The 20189-nt window shown below is 39.6% G+C and overlaps 1 protein-coding gene across 1 annotated transcript in view; it reads left to right on the forward strand.

Annotated features, from left to right (window-relative positions):
- Positions 1-20189, forward strand: part of LOC108720028 (molybdenum cofactor sulfurase) — a 189410-nt gene that overhangs the window by 74787 nt on the left and 94434 nt on the right. Inside the window, exon 6 of the mRNA XM_018269391.2 lies at positions 13692-13891. Within this exon, the coding sequence (XP_018124880.1) occupies positions 13692-13891 (200 nt within the window). The remainder of the gene's footprint in view (positions 1-13691; positions 13892-20189) is intronic.

The raw sequence follows: 20189 nt of genomic DNA on the forward strand, positions 1-20189 counted from the left end.
TTTGCAAGACCAAGACTACGCACATGCTCAGTGTGATCTGAGCTTCTGTTGGAGGTTAAGCTTAGGGATCGTCATAAATTATCAAAACAGCACAAGTCAAATAATATCTGACATAGAAACCAAAGCAGCAATGTCCAGAAAAAAATGTTTAGTGGGAGCACTTACCGGACACCAGATTCAAACGTGCTGCACAGCCAGCCGCCATCCCATGCGGTCAAAGGGATCCCAAGGATAAGAAGAAAAAACAGCGGAGCACCGTGAGAGTCCAGTAAAAGTATTAAAAAATGGAAAGTTTTATTCAGTAAGCATGTAAAAACAGGTTACAGCAGCAGTTCACCCTGGCTGACCGCTTAACGCGTTTCGTGGCGTCCTGCCACTTCATCAGACTTCATCAAACCAAAGCAGCAAGACTGATTAATAATCAGAAAATGCAGACTGCACTGGGTCTGTGGATACGAATCTCTACTCGTTCGCCATCTGCTCTACAGGGAAACAAACAGAGTTTCTCAAGTTCTGGAAAGTAAGGTGGGGGGGCTCCCCCTTGCCATTTGAAAGTATGATTGTTTCCCTGCAGAGCAGTTAGGGACCATCTGAAATTTCCTATCTGCAGCAGTCAGAGCAAGTAAAAGGAAGGGGGAATTTCACTTCATACAGTCATATTTCTTATAAAAATGGTAGACATTTTTTAATTAAAGTATATTGGAGATCAATTTCTTTTCATTAAAGAAAGTAAAAATGGGATTTTATTTTGTGCTCATACATCCCCTTTAAGCTGCCTCTGTAACCCTGTTCATTTGGCTCCAAAGCAAGGCACTCCCCTGGATCCTCCTCCTCCACTAGAGATGCACTGAAGATTCCAGCCAATAGGATTTCCCTATAGGATTAAATATATCTATGCTTAACTTGAATTACAGGTTATTTAAAAACAGGTAATTTTCTTCTCAGAAACATATTTGAAATGATAATTTGTACTCGGTGAAATCTGCTCTCAAGCCTCAAAGTGACAGTAAACTCAGGTGTCATGAATATCCAGCTTCTCAGCATTAACAAATCAAAACCCATTAAAGGAAGAATGATATTCTTTAGAAATGAAAACCGTGTGGAGCTCAATGTGGCATCTGAAAGCAGGATATTGTGACAGTGCAAATTACACCCCCATAGTTTTGTTGTACCTGAAGCAGTCAAAGCAACAGATGCAAAAGATGAAGATCATTGGTGACATACTGAGGCAACATGTTTCTTCTTGATTTATTTATGCTATCCTCTTAATTGTAAAAATAGAATGATGAGCACATCCAATAGGCAAACTAGACATTCTAAGCAGTAAAGGAATGAAACAACAACAATCTGAAGACAAGTAGTGGTTTTGTAAAGAAAGCAAAACATTTCAATTCAAAATAGGATACACATAAAGAAACTCTATCATGATCAGAGAGACTAGAAGATATAATAGGACCCTGAATTTATACCCCTTCCTCCATAGTAAGGTTTCATGGAACTGTGGGTTTTTTGGTTTTTAGATTCTGGATTTCTTCAGGGCTAGTCCACACGGGGAGATCGGCAGGCGTTTGCGGTCGCGGCGACAAAGCGCCGCGCCAGTCGCCGCGACCGGCGCAGGCGACAGTTTTGTATGGGCGCCTATGTAAAAACGCCTGTGCTAACCACACCAGGCGATGCGCTTTTCAAAAGTCGCCTGAAAAAGCCTGGCGAGGCATTTTCAGGCGACTGTTGAAAAGCGCATCGCCTCGTGTGGTTAGCACAGGCGTTTTTACATAGGCGCCCATACAAAACTGTCGCCTGCGCCGGTCGCGGCGACTGGCGCTGCGCTTTGTCGCCGCGACCGCAAACGCCTGCCGATCTCCCCATGTGGAATAGCCCTCAGGAAGCAGCAATTATGTTCATGTCTTTTTTTATGTTGCATCAGTGAGGTTGTAAGGTTATATATTATTTTTGTTGGACATCTTGAGATCTAGTAATTTAAGAGAAAAGAGAAATTGCTATAATTTCTAGTTTATGATGGATCAGCTGAACAGTCTTGTATGTCTAAAAGAGTGAAGACTGGCATGGTTTTGATTGCCTTGTAGTGTCATTAATAAGCCCCATGTTTTGTGCTGTATAAAGAGACAAACCAACCATGTATGGAATATAATCAATCCTCACTTATAAAATACCAAGAAAGATGGCAGTTATGACATTAATCATGATAGAGTATAACAGGTTAATTATTTTTCAGGTATAAAAAGGGCACTTAATACAAGTGTTTATAAAGTATTGTAGTTAATATTGATTTTGTTAATGAATGCCTTTTGCATGCATAAATGGAATGGCTGAATATTGCAGAAAAGTGTGGAACAGATAAGGCATATATGTTTTTGGCATATATTGTTTTTGGTCCTTTTGTTCCAGCTTAGTTTTACAATTTTATTCCTCAATTAACACATTGGATGAGTGAAAATGTGACAACTTGTCTGAATGTGTTTGACTGCTTTGATCAGTTGAGCAACATACTGTTCAGTGTGTTAAACCTCAGTATGAGCGCTAAACTCTTATAACCTTCCACTTTATTAACCCCCAATGAAAATGTCAGTAGAATATAACTGTTTTGGACAATTATTTTGTTGCAGCATGGAGATTGAATAAAAATGTTTTTTTGCTCGACAACAAACATAGCTACTCTCTGGTTAAAATTCCAGTAATTTGTAGATCAGGCCCTATTAGTTTGTTTTATTTGTTCTGCATTTTAGATATTCATTGCAGTTGGTGTCCCTTATGTCAAATACTTTGCATAACTGTTAAGGCTGTTAAAATTCAGGAGTGCTTTACACAAACATAACACTTTTTTTGCTTCATCTGTAACAGCTGCAGTCATGTAAACAAAAGTAAAAACTGTCTAAGTGCAAACTGACTATGGAAAAGAAATATTGTTTTGGAGAACGTAATTCTTTGATCTCCAGGAACTTTTGTGCAAACCTAAGCAAATATAAGTTATAATATACTGAAGACATAATTTTCTTGTTACAAAGTTTTATTGTAACACAGTTTGTTATAGTGCTCACTGTGGTACTGCTGCGCTTCATCTATATGATTTGCATTGTAGTGCACACATAAACAATGCATTAAATGGGCAATATAGCCCCCCATGACTATATTAATCACACGGCTCTATGGCTTTTATTATTCCTTAAAGCAGGGCAAATGGGAATTGAAGCTACTCTGTGTTTGGCCTGTGCAAAATACACACTTATATTACCAACCTCCTCTTTCAACCCTTTTGTTAACAGGAGTCTTTTATCTGTGCACTGGTAATCTAATTATTTACCTTGCAAAAAACTAAATGGAGTACAATTTATTTAGCTCAAGAAAATAAAAATATATTTTTTTCCTGCGAGAAGGACTACTTTTTGTTTAAAAAAACATCATTCCCTCCACCTATGATAGCTCCAGTCTGCTCAATAAATTTGATAATTCCATACTGTTGCTAGGGACTTTCAAGGCTTTAATAATCCAATTGTTTACCCCAAAATCATATGCCAAAACTAAGGATAAAACATTTACCTAGAGGTTGTCAATTCAATCCATCTGTTTAATCCAACCACTGAGATTCCTTTATTCTGTTGTATTGAATAGCTGCCCAGAAGCACATTGTTGCAAATTAGAAAACCTATTTTTATGATTTGCTATGCAGCCTTACCTGCAAACTTGATTTGTTTCAGTGGCAATAATGAGTACAGGGATTCCTACTTATCTGAACAATGACATTGTAGCATTCCATGGTACCTGGAGAATTACTAAACTGTTCAGTTCTAAAAAAAAAACACTATTATTCTCATGATAAGAATACTATAAAATTTCTTGGTTAAAGGGGTTGTTCTTCTTTAAATTAACTTTTAGTACGATGTAGAGAGTTACTGTAACGCCCGCCGCTGGTTTTGAGCGCCGGCGCATAAGCGCAGGCACGCGTCATCTTGGGCGCCGGCATCAAGGCGCCCGCGCACGTCAAATCGGACGCCTGCGCAGGAATGGACGCTCACATACTTAGGAGCAATGACCTCTAATTTAGGCGCCTGGCTTCCTATTGGTCCCTGATGTGTCTGTCTTCCTCAGCCTGCTCCTGATTGGTTCCTGTTCCCTTAAATACCTTCCTCTTCCTCCTCACATTGCCCAAGCTGGCTTCAGTTCCTACAAAAGCCCTGGTTGTTCGAGTTTCCTTGTTTTGACCCTCTGCCTGTTTTCCTGACCTCCGAACCTTCGCTGCCTGAATTCGACCTCTGCCTGCATTTAACTACGCCTTAGCCTGACCCCTTGGTACTTCGCTTCTTTGAAACCCGGCTTCTGGAAACGACCTTTGCCTGCACTTGACTACGCCTTGCCTGATCCCTTGTTACTTCGCTCCTGGTAACTCGCCTGGCTTCTCTACCACCTCCGCAGCAGAAAGCCCGGGGCCCCAAAAGGGCGTCGGTGAATACCGGAGCCATAGAGAGGTTCCTGTTACCATCAGTTCTCCTGGATCAGCTACCTTCCTCCGGGATCCGAGGTAAACAGATTGTTATAGTTACATTCTGGGACAATTTGCAGTTAGTTTTTATTTATTATTTGTGTTTGCAATTTCAATAATTTGGTTGCTAGGGTCCAAATTCTACTAGTAAAATGTTACGGACAGAATCCAAAACCTAGAATTAGCACAATGGTCCCAGTCGTGGCTCACTCTTCCGCCTATAACATCCACCTTTCACTCAGATGCCCCCAGGTCTTAGTGTGAGAGGAACAGGGTGAGGGTTCTGGGCAGACAAGGGAACCGAATGTTGTAAGTAGAACGGTGAACAGGTCAAGAGACAGGACGGGTCGATATCAATCAGGACAGGCAGAACAGCATACAAGTACAGATTCAAGAGACTTAAGAGTAGTCACAGGCCGAGTAAAACACACCAAAGTCGCAGTACAAAGCAGGTCCCTGAGAGAAGTCAATACACAGGCAGTACAGTAAGCAAACTGGACAAGATCAGGGACAGGCAGGGTCAGTAACAGATCAGAACATGAGCAAATAGACCATTACATTGTTACATGAGTAACTGGCCCGGGCCACTTTAAATATGCAAACTTCGTGCCAAGACACGTCATACGCTTCGGCGCGAAAGCGACTGGGCGCGTGCCATACCCACCCAGGAACGAACAGAGCAGCAGCATGCATCAGCACGCATCAGCATGCAGGATAATAAGGCTGCGTGCATCCTTGTGGATATCGCAGCGGGCGTCCCCGCTGCCCCACTATAGCACCACTGCTTCTTACACAACCATGTAGTGATTTTAAATAGAAACTGGAATATGAATAGGAGTGGGTGTGAATGATGAGTAATACAAAGTAGCGATAGCAATAATTTTGCAGTCATACAGGGCATTGTTTTAAGACGGGGTAAATGACCCTCATTTGAAAGTTGCAAAGAGGCAGAAGACAGCTGCAAATAATTAAAAATGATAAACACAACAAATAAATGAAGGCCAATGGAAAAGCTGCCATTTTTTAATATACTAAAAGTTAGCTTAAATGTGTACCCCCCCACGGTATTTGTGACTGCAGCTTTGAGGAATAAATCTTTGCACACATTTGTTATAAATTTTTGTACAGGTATGGGGACCTGTTATTCAGAATGCTTGGGACCTGGGGTTTTGCCGGATAAGGGTCTTTCCTTAATTTGGATCTTCATACCTTAAGTCTATTAGAAAATTATGTGAACATTAAATAAACCCAAAAACCTGGTTTTGTGTACAATAATGATTCATTATATCTTCGTTTGGATCAAGTACAAGGTACTGTTTAATTATTACAAAGAAAAAATAAATCATTTAAATAAAAATTTTAACTATTTGATTTTTAATTCGTAATTTGGAGCTTTTGGTATAACGGGTTTAACAGATCCCATACCGTACAGGTATGGGATCTGTTAAACCCGTTATACCAAAAGCTCCAAATTACGAATTAAAAATCAAATAGTTAAAATTTTACTACCTGTTAATCGCACTCAACACGTGCTACTTGAACTTCCATTTCATAATGGAAGGGATGGCCTTTGAATGTCCACATGCTCATACTTTACCAAAACATTATTATTTAGCTGCTAGAGGAATCACCTGTAGATGCAGGATGCATTATATTTAATATATTATCCTTAAAGGGGGATGTAAAGTCAAAATAATAAAATCCCATTTTCTTTCTTTAATAAAAAATATTCTTTAATTAAAAAATGTCTACCATTTTTATAAGAAACCTGACTGTATGCAGTGAAATTCCCCCTTCGTTTTACATGCTCTGACTGCTAAGGACAGTCCCTAGCAGCTCTGCAAGGACACAATCATAGCTTCAAATGGCAGAGGGGAACCCCCCACCTTAATTCCCAGAACTCAAGCAGCTTTGTTTGTTTCCCGGTAGAGCAGCCGACAACCATGTAGAGATTTGTGTCCGCAGACCCAGTGCAGTCTGCATATTCTGATTATTAATGTCTTGCTATATTGTTTCTATGTCAGATATTATTTGAGTTGTGCTTTTTTGATAATTTATGATGATCCCTAAGCTTAGCCTCCCAACTGAAGCCCAGCTCACACTGAGCATGTTAATGGTCTTGGTCTTTCCAAGATTGTTTAACAGTTACAAGATGATGACCCCCTGTGGCCAACTTTGAAAGCATAAATCATTTGTTTTATTAGGCATCTGGTGCAGTAAGTTTATGCTTAGTATATAAAATACAGCATTATTCAGTTTTAGACTTTAATAAAATTTTAAATTTGTCATACCAATTCAGGGACTTTCATATGTCATGTAGTCATAATAATTTAAGTTTTCAGTATCATAAACAACGAAAATGAAAGCGGCCACTTGAGTCCAAAAAAAGAAATAATGAGAATTAGCCTAATTAACATTATTTCAATTAGTTGATAATTACAGCATTTTCCTGTTTTTAATACAGCTGTGTTACTTAGAACAAAATAAAAAGTTCATAACTTAGGTTAACCTAAGGATGCTTCTTGACTTTTTTTTGTTTGCAAATTAAAATGGGTCACCCGTGCTGATTAAGTTGGGTTTACATTATGTTCTGTTATACTACAGTATATACATTATACTACATTAAAATGATGGTCCTAAATACATACTGTATACAGGTCTAGTAGATTAACATCTATATATGTAAGCTGGTAGATGTGTAGTGCATTTATGTGTGTGTGTGTGTGTTTTTTTGCCTGAGATATAGTTTCTAAGGGCAATATTTTTTAAAGTTATTAAGGGGTTATTTTACTGCTGATAGGAAACAGAAATTTTTATTCTCTCGATCTCTCTCTTCACCTGTCTGCTAATTAAGGGGAGGAGTTAATCAGGTAAATTTTGACCAGGCTTAAGCTATGGACGAAAAATTTTTGAATCTGATCAGCCTGTGTTCGGTCACACAATGACCTCAGCTTTAGCTCCGCTATGAGTGACCGCACACAGGCTGATCAAATTCAAATCAATGGAGCAAGGTCACTGAGCAGATCTGCTTCTCTCAGCCTGCAAAAATATGCAGGCTGACAACAGCCCCTGACTTCAGCCTGTGTGCCCATAGCCTAAGTGCTATTTGTTTTGATACCTCAATAAGTCTGTAACTGCTTAGCGAGTGTGGGAACTGCTTAGTGACTGTTGCATGTGATCTAAGTGTTGCATGTAAATTAAGCATTTAGCATCGTTCAAAACCTTAGAGGAACAGTTCAGTGTGAAAATAAAAACTGTGTAAATAGATATGCTGTGCAAAATAAAAAATGTTTCTAATATAGTTACAAAAATGTAATATATAAAGGCTGGAGTGAACAGATGTCTAATAAAACAGCCAGAATCCAACTTCCTGCTTTTCATCTCTCTAACCCTGAGCTAGTCAGTGACTTGAAGGGGGGGGCCACATGGTACATTTCTGTTCAGTGAGTTTGCAATTGATCTTCAGCATTCAGCTCAGATTCAAAAGCAACATATATGACCCATGTGGCCCCCCTTCAAGTCTCTGATTGGTTACTGCCTGGTAGCCAGGGTAACCTGTCAGTGTAAACCAAGAGAGCTGAAAAGCAGGAAGTAGTGTTCTGACTGACATGTTATACATCAAATCCTCCAGCCTTTATACATTACATATTATACAACTATATTAGAAATATTTTTTATTTTGCACAGCCTATCTATTTACTCAGTTTTTATTTTTACACTGAACAATTTAGGGTAAGGCGTTTAAAACAAATAAGGTGTTTTTGAGGAATTGTACTTGGGAGACTGTAAGTACCCAGTGCAAATGGGTTTTCCCGTATCACTAAATGTGTGTCTTGTCACATGTATGTGGTGTTGGAGCAGCAGTTCCATGCAGTATTACATGTGAGAGATGCTGGTGAGTTTTCATTTTGGAATCTGAACTGCAGACTCTAAAGCTGGCCATAGACGCAAAGATCTGATCGTACGAATCGAGGATAGGAAGACGAGGGTGACAAGTCAGGCAGGAGCAGACTCGGTAGGAGCAGGCGTAGAACAGGAACAGAATGGATGGGACAGGAGAGGACAGTGTGGGCTTAGCTTGAGATATGATGGAGCGGGCGTAGTTCGGGACAGGCTGGATCGAATAGAACAGGACAGTGCAGTCATAGATCAGGGTCAGACTGGATAGATAGGAGAGGACAGCAGGAGGCCTGGAAAGCCTGGAAAGCAGAAGGACTGGAAAGATCAGGCTAGGCAGACAAGATTCAGACAGGAGAAGGGAAGATAAGGTAAGGTCAAAGCATGGTCAGGATTGGAGCGAGGAGCAGAGCAAGGTTCAGAATAGCAAAGAATAGCAAAGAAGACAATTGAAGATATAAGACGAGCTTCAAGGTAAAAGGCAGAACAGGACTGGAAGCAGGAACAGGCAAGGCAAGGTCAAGAAATCAACTGCAGCAAGATAACACCCTCAGCAGCAGAACAAAGCTCAGTCCTAACCAAGTATGTTTGTTGCTAGATTTGTGCCTTAACACCACATACTTCAAATACAAGGACCTTTTTTATAGACAGAAACATGGCTGTGCAATGGGTTTACAGAACACATTAACTCAGGGGGCAATAACATCAACTTCACATGGTAAGATGTTCGTGAGAACTAACTTGCCTTTTTGGACTGTTTGATATGCATCCAAGAGGGGCTAACTTGAAAATGGGGGTATACAGGAAACCCACTCATTCCCACCATCCACTGGAACACAAACTGTGTGTCATTAGAACTCAAATCCACAGGGCGGAGTGTATGGCAACTGATACAGAGTCCAAAGACAAAGGGCATAAACATCTCAGAGGAGCTTTGAAAGTGTGTGGCTAACCAGACTGGGCCTTGTCAAAGCAGCAGCAACCAAGCCCAACAGGAACACCAATAGAAATAACTGCCGGAGACACATAGTAGGCGAAACATAGTCATCCCATATGTAGCTGGAGTGTCAGAGAAACTCAGGAGGATTTTCAACAAACACCACGTCCCTGTGTTTTTCAGATCTAGCAACACACAGAGACAAAAAACTGGTACACCCAAAGGATCCAACAATAAAAGAAAAACAAAGCAATGGAATATACGGAGTCCAGTGTAGGCTGGATCGAATAGAACAGGACAGTGCAGTCATAGATCAGGGTCAGACTGGATAGATAGGACAGGACAGCAGGAGGCCTGGAAAGCCTGGAAAGCAGAAGGACTGGAAAGATCAGGCTAGGCAGACAAGATTCAGACAGGAGAAGGGAAGATAAGGTATGGTCAAAGCATGGTCAGGATTGGAGCGAGGAGCAGAGCAAGGTTCAGAATAGCAAAGAAGACAATTGAAGATATAAGACGAGCTTCAAGGTAAAAGGCAGAACAGGACTGGAAGCAGGAACAGGCAAGGCAAGGTCAAGAAATCAACTGCAGCAAGATAACACCCTCAGCAGCAGAACAAAGCTCAGTCCTAACCAAGTATGTTTGTTGCTAGATTTGTGCCTTAACACCACATACTTCAAATACAAGGACCTTTTTTATAGACAGAAACATGGCTGTGCAATGGGTTTACAGAACACATTAACTCAGGGGGCAATAACATCAACTTCACATGGTAAGATGTTCGTGAGAACCAACTTGCCTTTATGGACTGTTTGATATGCATCCAAGAGGGGCTAACTTGAAAATGGGGGTATACAGGAAACCCACTCATTCCCACCATCCACTGGAACACAAACTGTGTGTCATTAGAACTCAAATCCACAGGGCGGAGTGTATGGCAACTGATACAGAGTCCAAAGACAAAGGGCATAAACATCTCAGAGGAGCTTTGAAAGTGTGTGGCTAACCAGACTGGGCCTTGTCAAAGCAGCAGCAACCAAGCCCAACAGGAACACCAATAGAAATAACTGCCGGAGACACATAGTAGGCGAAACATAGTCATCCCATATGTAGCTGGAGTGTCAGAGAAACTCAGGAGGATTTTCAACAAACACCACGTCCCTGTGTTTTTCAGATCTAGCAACACACAGAGACAAAAAACTGGTACACCCAAAGGATCCAACAATAAAAGAAAAACAAAGCAATGGAATATACGGAGTCCAGTGTAGTGAGGAGTGCACGGATCTATACATTGGGGAGACAAAACAACTGCTCACCAAGCAAATGGCTCAGCATAGGAGGGTTGAACTCTACAGGGCAAGGCTCAGCTGTCTTTCTACACCTAAAAGACAAGGGACACTCCTTTGAAGATAGCAATGTCCAAATCTTGGATAAAGAAGACCGCTGGTTTGAAAGAGGCGATTCATGTCACGGTAGAGAAACCATTCCTGAACAGAGGCGGGGCCTTTGAGACCACCTGTCTGCTACATGCAATGCTGTGCTAACATCTGTACCCCGGCAGTTCCAGAACACTTCACACATACATTCATGCAACTCATTCCACAATGCATAATATTATTAAAAGATTCAGAGAATCCGGAAAATCTCTGTACACTTAAGCTTCCGCTTAGTTGTCAGAGATCCAGTATTGGATGGCATTGGACCTTGAGGCAGAACTGTATTAAAATAGATACAATTCTGTGGTAGGAATCACTGCATGGGCTCAGTAATACTCCCAAAAAACCATTATCTATAAATGCGGTTCGTCACAATTTAGACTTTACTATGCAAATAAGAAATCATACATTAACCAAAATCCAGAAACACCAGATCAAAAAAAAATGTGCCCTTCTTTGGGTAAAGCTCAATTAAGGAGGACTAGATCAATTGGTGAAGATGGACTCAGGTGAAGTGTCCTGTGGTCTAAAGAATCAAAAATTTCAAATATCTTTGGAAAACTTGGACGCATCACTTTCCGGGCTAAAGAAAAGGATCATTCAGCATGTTTCCACACTGCTCCCCTAAGACCTGGGGTGACCCCCCAGTCAGTATATTGTATTTTAAAAGGTGGCAAACCTACTCCAAGATGAATTAAAAACTATCTATAAAACAAAATTTAAAAAGGGCAGGCTTCCCTCGTGTAATCCTTTCTTTAAAGTGTATGTTTTAGTATATAGTGCACTTACAATCTTGACGTAGTGTATATCAATGGCTCATCAGTTAGCAGTGTAACAGTGATAATCAAGCCCAACACGTTTCATCACTCCTTCATGACTTCCTCAGGGGCACCTGATCGTAATTACAGTCAGGTTAGAAATCTTTTTCAAACTCCTCCTCTATTCACAATTGGATTACGTGATGACGGCGCACCAGCCAAGTACCTTATGTAGTGCTGGAGCCCAAAAAACAAGTTCTAAAACAGCAGCAGGCACTATATCAGAGGAAAGTGCTCATATGTTTGCCATGGATATGGAAGGTCAACAACAGGAAGTGAATACTATCTATGCCACAGGGTGGATGGAAAACAAAATGAAATTAGGTAAATAGGTAATTCATTGGTGGAGTAAATTACATACTTGCTGACTTGTGAATGGGAATACGACTAGCTCTTGAATCAAAGTAAAGAGAGGTCAGTCTGGGAAATTTTTGGCACGTGTGTCAGTCTATCACAATGTCACTAATAACTTCACTGTTTCTGTTGCTCAAATTCCTGCTAGATCGTCTAGATCAGTGATTTCCAAGCAGCGACTCTTGAGCCATGTTGCTCACCAACCCCTTGGATGTTTCTCCCAGTGGGCTCAAAGCAGATGCTTATTTTTTTAATTCCTGCTTTAGTTCCATATAATGCCAGACAGAGCCTCCTGTAGGCTGCCAGTCCACATAGGGGATAACAAATAGCCAACCACAGCCCTTATTTGGCACCCCCAGTATCTTTTATTGTTTTTGTGTTGCTCCCCAACTCTCTTTAGTATTGAATTTGACTCACTGGTAAAAAAGGTTGGGGACCCCTGTTCTAGATTACTCTCAATATTTCCCTGGGTGAGGGTCCATAATGCCCATTGTTCATCTAAAACTTCCCCCTTATGTAATTAAAGGCACAAAGTTTGCCACGGTGTAGTAACCTGGTAGCCACCAAGAATACATTTTATTTTAAAAGGGTGATCATTAAATGCTACCTAATGATTGGTTTCTATAGGTGACTACACCTTTGTCAGACTTTGCACCAATTATTACATAAAGGCACATTTGTTTTACAGACAATTTGTATGTTTCCACATACAGCATACATTCCCTTAAATCTTTACAATCATTGGCTTTGTCTTCTTGGTTTTAAAGTAATTCTGTCACTTTTATTTCTAAATAACACTGTTTACATTACAAATAATTCACTCTACCATATCAAATCTTATTCCTGAACCAAAACATTTATTTTTTTGCGGTAATATTTCTGTGTATGCAGCCACCTCAGGTCACTGTGCCTTATTCTGAACCAAGACTTCACAATATAACTGCTCTCAGATAAGCTAGTGTTTCTCCTACTCAGTGTAACTGAAGGAGTCACAGTGTGACTTGGATATTTACTATTTTGTTCTAGTCTCATATCGACATAAAGCAATGCAGGTACGAAGGAGCTATGATCCTGTCACCTTTCCATTGTTCTATTGTTAGGCTGCTGGAAGCAAAGGGAAGGGAGTTGACATAACTCCAACTTGCAGTGTAGAAGTAAAGAGTGACTGAAGTCTATCAGAGCACAAGTCACATGACTGAGGACACCTGGGAAACTAACAAATTGTCTATCTCCATGTCAAATGTAAAAATTAAATAGAAAATAGAAAAAAAACTGCTCTTTGAAAAACTGATTTCAGTGCAGAATTCTGTTACTGATATTAACTGATGCCTTTTGGGAAAAAAAACATATTTTCCTGTGATATAATCCCTAAGGCCTCTGGATTTATTATTTTATCTTGACATAAAAATGGTTATTAATTGTCTTATTCGCCGAGCATGTTGCCTACTGTGTATTTTTTTCCATCAGGATGATGTAGGTAAGATTTTTTTTTAAATTTGTTAAATAAGTGCAGAATTTATCAGCAGTATAGAATACACTTGAAAGCCCATCTGTAAATCTTCAGACTAAAGATCAGTACAATCAAATCCGTATTGTTACAGTCTGTTGCAAGCATTATGAATCTCAATAAGCCAGTGATTGACTGAGTAATTCTAACATACAGTATATACATATACTTTTCAGAATGGCTTGTATGAGTAATGTATGTCAGTTAAAATATTTTGTACAGTAGGTCTAACATAAATATTTTTTTTCAGGAGGAATGGAGAATATTAGAAATCATACCCATACTTTGGCTAGTTATACTTTTTCGGTGCTGTCTGCCTTGCGTTATGCTAATGGAGCTCCTGCAATACATATCTACAGTGACACAGAGGTTAGGAATTTGGATTTGCAAGGTCCAGTCATTAATTTTAATGTACTGGATGAAAGTGGAGGCATAATCGGCTACTCTCAGGTAATATTCATCTTCTTCAAGGTTCACGTCACACATTAGTCACCATGTGTAAAAAAACAGTTTCTGTGTTACTGATTACATTATAGTATTCGTTTATGGTGCTTTTTGTTTCCAAGATAAAATATGATGGCGAAATCTAATGCTAGTTGTAACAATACACATGCTTACTAAACATATCTCTTTGCTCACCCCCTTGCTAAAAAAATTATTGGAATGGAAAATGCAGAGTTGTTGAATCAATATGAAGAAGCACAGAGGTACCTTGTTAACATACATGCTGCAATATAAACCTTTGTTAGGGATGAACCATTGAAAATTTAGATCTGTTCTGTCCTGTTTCTCCTCGCACATTCATTGTAATTGAGCTCTTCCAGATAAGGTTTTTTTTGTGAAATGTGTAATACAAAGCTTTAAAGCTACAAAATTATTCATACAGAACAAAAACCCCAAATAATTGTTTTTTTACAAAGTTTTATGCTAGCCTTAAACTGAGTAAAAGTTAGTGTAAAATTGTCAACAATGGGCAAATTTTCACCTGCCAGTAACCCATGGTAACTAATCAAAATGTTGGTTTCATTATTCCAGTTGCAGCTGGCTTAAAAAAACGAATAACTTGCAATTTTGCCAGAGTGTTGGTAAATAAACCCTATTGAGTTAGGGCTAAACTTCACAACAGATTGTGAAGGATGGTGTTGGATCGCCAAAACTAATCCTACAAGTTGGATTTAGTGGCATGGGTTAAAATATAATACGATCCGACATTACATTACAGCTGTTGGGGATCAGATTTCATAGCATTCTACAAAATTTGGTGAACACTACTTTCTGCTTTGCAGCTCTCTTGGTTAACACTGATTGGTTACCAGGCAGTAACCAATTAGAGACTTGGGGGGGCACATGGGTCATAACTGTTTGCTTTTGAATTTGGCCTGTATGTTATGTCCCATGTGGCCCCCCTTAAAGTCACTGACTAAATCAGAGTTAGAGAGCTGCAAAGCAGGAAGTAGTGTTCTGGCTATTATGTTAGACATCCAGTCACTCCAGCCTTTATAGATTACATTTTTGGCTAACTAACTATATTAGATTTTTTTTTATCTTTACACTGAACTGTTCCTTTAAAAGAACCGTTATTGCCCTTTAAATATTGCTACAGGGGAAGTTTAGCTAGCAATCTATTACTGCTTACTGCATTACCCGAGAATAGAATTTGCTTGCACACACACAAAAACATATACTATAATATCTGCATATACATTTCTTTTAATATATACAGTACTTGTAATTTTCTCTGGTTGCATTTCATATTGCAGATAATTTTGGTAAAACGGCAGTAGGAGCAGATGATGTAGCATATATCAGATTACTCCGTAAAAGAATGAAATCTGCTAAAATAGGAAAAAGAAAGATTGAAGAGGGAAATATATGCCAAAGCTAATAGCACAGAGATAGATCCTTTGTATATGTAAAAACAGGAATTAAGAGTTTAGGCTAAGGCCACACTAGGCGATAGCGCCGCGATTTGACTCGCGGCGACTTTTCGCCGCGACTTTTAAGCCGCAATCGCTGGGGAAACTTTTGCGCTGGCGTCTATGGGGAATCACGAAAAATCGCCAGCGTAAAAACACACGCGGCGATCTTTTCTCTACTGTCGCTCGAAATTGCCTCGCTAGGCGATTTCGAGCGACAATAGAAAAAAGATCGCCGCGTGCGTTTTTACGCTCGCGATTTTTCGCGATTCCCCATAGACGCCAGCGCAAAAGTTTCCCCAGCGATTGCGGCTTAAAAGTCACGGCGAAAAGTCGCCGCGAGTCAAATCGCGGCGCTATCGCCTAGTGTGGCCTTAGCCTTAGTGTGCAGAATTAGTCACAGCACAGATGAAAGCTGGCTTAAATATGCAAAGCACAACAAAGATAATAAAATAACTCCTATGTTTTACAAAGAACATAAGGATTATGTGTTTTTGCTCAAAGAGGCACATGATAAGAAAAACTTTCTGCAAAAAACTAAATTGTGACTATATTTGGTGCTACTGTTTAGTGAAGAACACAGTGAAATTGTCATAAATTTGACATTCTTAGACTATGTATAAATTAGATTACAACAGAAATGTGTACAGCTGGGTTCAGAATAATAACAACGGTATGTCTAAAAAAAGTGAATAAAGCTCAAAATCCTTATAATGTTTTTTCCATGCATGCAAATGCATTGGGAACACCGCAAATTCTATTCCAAATTAAAACATTAAGAAAATGTATCAAATTTGTTTTATTCTTTTACAGAAAGTGAAGAAAATGTAATATTAGATTGTTACAAAAATATCAGTGTCTGCATCTACTGTAACTGAAAAATATTAAAAGATTTTGCTTTCCTTTGAATCACTGAACTAATATTTAGTTGTATAAACATTGTTTCTGAGAACTGCTGCACATCTGTGTTGCATGGAGTCCACCATCTAATGGCACCTGTTACATTCCACAATTCTTCTGCATTTCTTGGTTTTGCCTCAGAAACCCCACAAGTTTTCTATTGGATTAAGGTCCAGGGATTGGGCTGGCCACTCCATAACAATAATCTTGTTAGTATGGGAGCAAGATGTTGCTCATTTACTGGTGTGTTTGGTGTCGCTGTCATGTTGAAACACCCATTTGATTTTTGTTTGGGATGGGTATGAGCACTGGTTGGGCCATTTCCTTTACCAGTGATTATAATCCATATGAGATAAATTATTTGTATATTACATTTAGGGGCATATTTATCAAAGGCCGAAGTTAAAAAAACTTCGAACTTCAAATTCAAAAAGACCAACCGAATGGTGGTCCAAGTTTTTTGGGGTCGAAGTGGGCTGAATTCGGTCTACTTTGAATCGTACGATCGTACTGCTATTGTACTTCAATCTACTTTGGTTCAAAGTCTTTTTAACTTCCACCTTCGATCTCCCAAACTCCCCCAATTGCCTCCATACAGGTTCTAGGAGGTCCCTCACAGGCTAAAACAGCACTTCGGCAGCTTTTAGGTGGCGAATGGTCGAAGTCAACGTTTATAAGAGACAGTACTTCAAAAAAAAAAATCTCTATTCCCTAGTCGAAGTACACAAAAAATAGCTCGAAACTCGAAGTTTTTCAATTCGAAATTTCACCTCGACCTTTGATAAATCTGTCCCATACTGTTTGTAATAATAAGATTTTGACTGATCTATATTGGAAGCCTATTACTCACAATACTTCATTGCATACCAACAGTGGTCATCCCAGCATTGTGTTGAGGGATGTCCCAGTGGGTCAATTCTTGTTGTTACACAGAATTTGCACTCTTTCAATTCAGAAGCTATGTTATTATGGGATCACTTTATGCAACTTGGATATAATTAGATTGATTTTAAATCTGCTTATGGCAGGGCAGCGTTGGCTGACTGGAGGAGTTTATTACATACTAATGACACTAGGTAGATAGTTTCTTGTTACCATAGTAGAAACACCAATGTTAAAGGACCAGTAACGTTAAAAAAAATTTGTTCAAAATTCGTTAGTATAGAACGAAAAATCAACACCAAGGCAAATAAAACTTTTATATTGCAAAGCCTTTATTAAGATATAACTTACCAAAACTCCACTTCCTGTCCTCTTCTAAAACGGCGAAAGGGCGACCATCCTTGCAGCGGTGTTCAACTTCTCCTCCCTGGCTATTCTCTCTGCAGCACTTCCCCTGTTCCCAGCAGTCAGACTTTGAATCCAGCCTTTCCTCGTCCGGCGAGGAAGAAGAAGAGGAGGAGGGCAGCCTCTGCCTCTCGAGCGGCAAGTGTTGTCTGCAGGCGCACCGATCTGCTGAAGAATATCTCCAAGCGCATGGATCAGTGCGACGTGGAGGAGCTGCGCAAACACAAGGCTTTCCACGCGGCCAAGTACACAGCTCCGTGGCATTCCGCTCCTCCTTTGAGCCGGGAGTGCTACTGGCTCGTAGCCCGCAATCGTAGCGCATCGATGGATAGCAAGTGGTTCGGCGCTACTGGAATCTAAAATCGCCGCCTTCTCCTGCAGCAGCAGGGACTGCCTGCCCCAGGCACACTCAGGTGGGAACATCACGGGAACAAGGGGTTTGTCCATGCGCTTGTGCACTATAGTTCTGGGGATATTCTTCAGCAGATCGGTGCGCCTGCAGACAACACTTGCCGCTGGAGAGGCAGAGGCTGCCCTCCTCCTCTTCTTCTTTTTCGCCGGACGAGGAAAGGCTGGAGTCAAAGTCCGACTGCTGGAAATAGGGGAAGCGCTGCAGAGCGGACCTCTGCCTCCTTCACATACTGTCACTTGAATAGCCAGGGAGGAGAAGTTGAACACCGCTGCATGGATGGTCGCCCTTTCGCTGTTTTAGAAGAGGACAGGAAGTGGAGTTTTGGTAAGTTATATCTTAATAAAGGCTTTGCAATTTAAAAGTTTAATTTGCCTTGATGTTTATTTTTTCGTTCTATACTAACGAATTTTGAAAAAAAAATTTTTAATGTTACTGGTCCTTTAAGTTTCCCAGAGTTATCACTTACTTTTCGAGGGATAGGTATAAGGTACGGGGGATTGTCTGACGACATTGGAGTCTTTTGAGACAGGATTCTGTTTAAATGTCCCTGTTACCTGTACAATCTAGATTCACTTTTTTTAAAAAAAGAAGGAGCATAGGATCTTTTATCTCTCCCAGCTTATTTATGGAATGGGGTCCATCTAGACCCACAGATCTAGGGAGTTTGGGAGCCATCATGACTCCAAGAGATATAAAATTCTGTTTTACGCTAATTGCAGTTCTAGTAAAGTCGTTTATTTGGCAACATGTGAGTGTGGACAACAATAAGTAGTCAAGACAATTATGCTTATTAGGAAGCGCATATTGGAACATTTAAATTGTATTACCATAAAAGATACAAGCTGTGCTGTGGCCAAACATCCTATAGACCAGCATGGGGGGAGTTTATGTGTCTCCTTCCAATTAATTTACCGGGTTGTACCTGGTATTAGGATGGGAGATTATGAGACCATCATTCTGAGAGGGGACGCGTACTGGATGTTTACATTATGTATCCTGTCACCCAAAAGTTTAAAAATGGAGTGGGAACTGAATAGTTTTGTGGTATAATTTTTTCATATATGCATTTTATTTTTTGTTATTGCTAGGTTTATTTTAGTTTATCTGATCTGATTTCTCTGGCACTCATCATTTGAATATTTATGTCAATAGTTTTAATACTTTAATCCAATAGCCACTGATGGTTTTATTTATTATTGCATCCACTATTATGTCTGAATTATTATTATACAAATTATAGGTATTATAGGATATGTACTTAGGAATTAGCTACGTGATTTTTAATTATGCTAATTCGAATGATGTGTTTTTAATCCATTGCTATAAATATGAGGTATCAGCAGTGACTTTAAAGGAACGCTGAATAAAGATTGAAGAATTTTAATAATAAGTTTGGTTGATCCATTCTGAATGTGCCTGCAAAGTGCATGATTGAACCATTGCACATGACATGTCAGCATTTACACAACAAGTACTTTGTGGTACTGGCTTGTGTGGCTGCACACAAGCCAGACCTAAGGGCCTGAAGTGTTTTAGCTACTTTAAGTAGCTAATTTGGTCCAGGACCTAGCAATAGATCTATCCAGCTGAATGTTCATACTTGACAATCCTCCTTTTTAAATAGATCTACTTGTGGGAAAATAACTCCATCATGTTATAAAACAACAGTTATAAAACTGTATTTTCCTCTATGCTGCTCGATAAAAATATTTACCATTGTTATTTTTACACCGTTTTTTAAGTCAATGTTAAAAATTCTGATGCAAAGAAAATTCTGGCTATAACAAAATGGCCTAACAAATTAGTGAGGGATGATCAGTGGTTTTTTTACACAGCATTCTCAAGCACCCACTGCTTTTTACACGAAAATCTCTTGCACCGAAAATTTGTATTTGGCTTGATAAATACGTTTTTTGTTTTTTTTTACATAGCAATATGTGACAAACCAATGGTAATGTGTGGTGTACTTAATCGACATTTTTGCACACTGTTTGATAAATAGGCCCCTTGGTGCAGAGCTTTGTTGGGATTTTGACTACAATCTTAACATGGGCCCCTCATATTCAAGTCAAGATAACCCAGCAACTTTGGCAGGAGAGATGTCTCCCTCTTCATACATTTAAATCAGACCAAATCATCAAGTTGAAGGGTATCTGCAGTTCTGGGTTATTCCATGGTTTCTCACCCAAATATCTGATGTTAAAAATAACTTTTTAGTGTATGTTACACAGGA

Source organism: Xenopus laevis, chromosome 6S, assembly GCF_017654675.1.
Source record: "Xenopus laevis strain J_2021 chromosome 6S, Xenopus_laevis_v10.1, whole genome shotgun sequence".
In the NCBI taxonomy this organism is placed as follows: Eukaryota; Metazoa; Chordata; class Amphibia; order Anura; family Pipidae; genus Xenopus; species Xenopus laevis.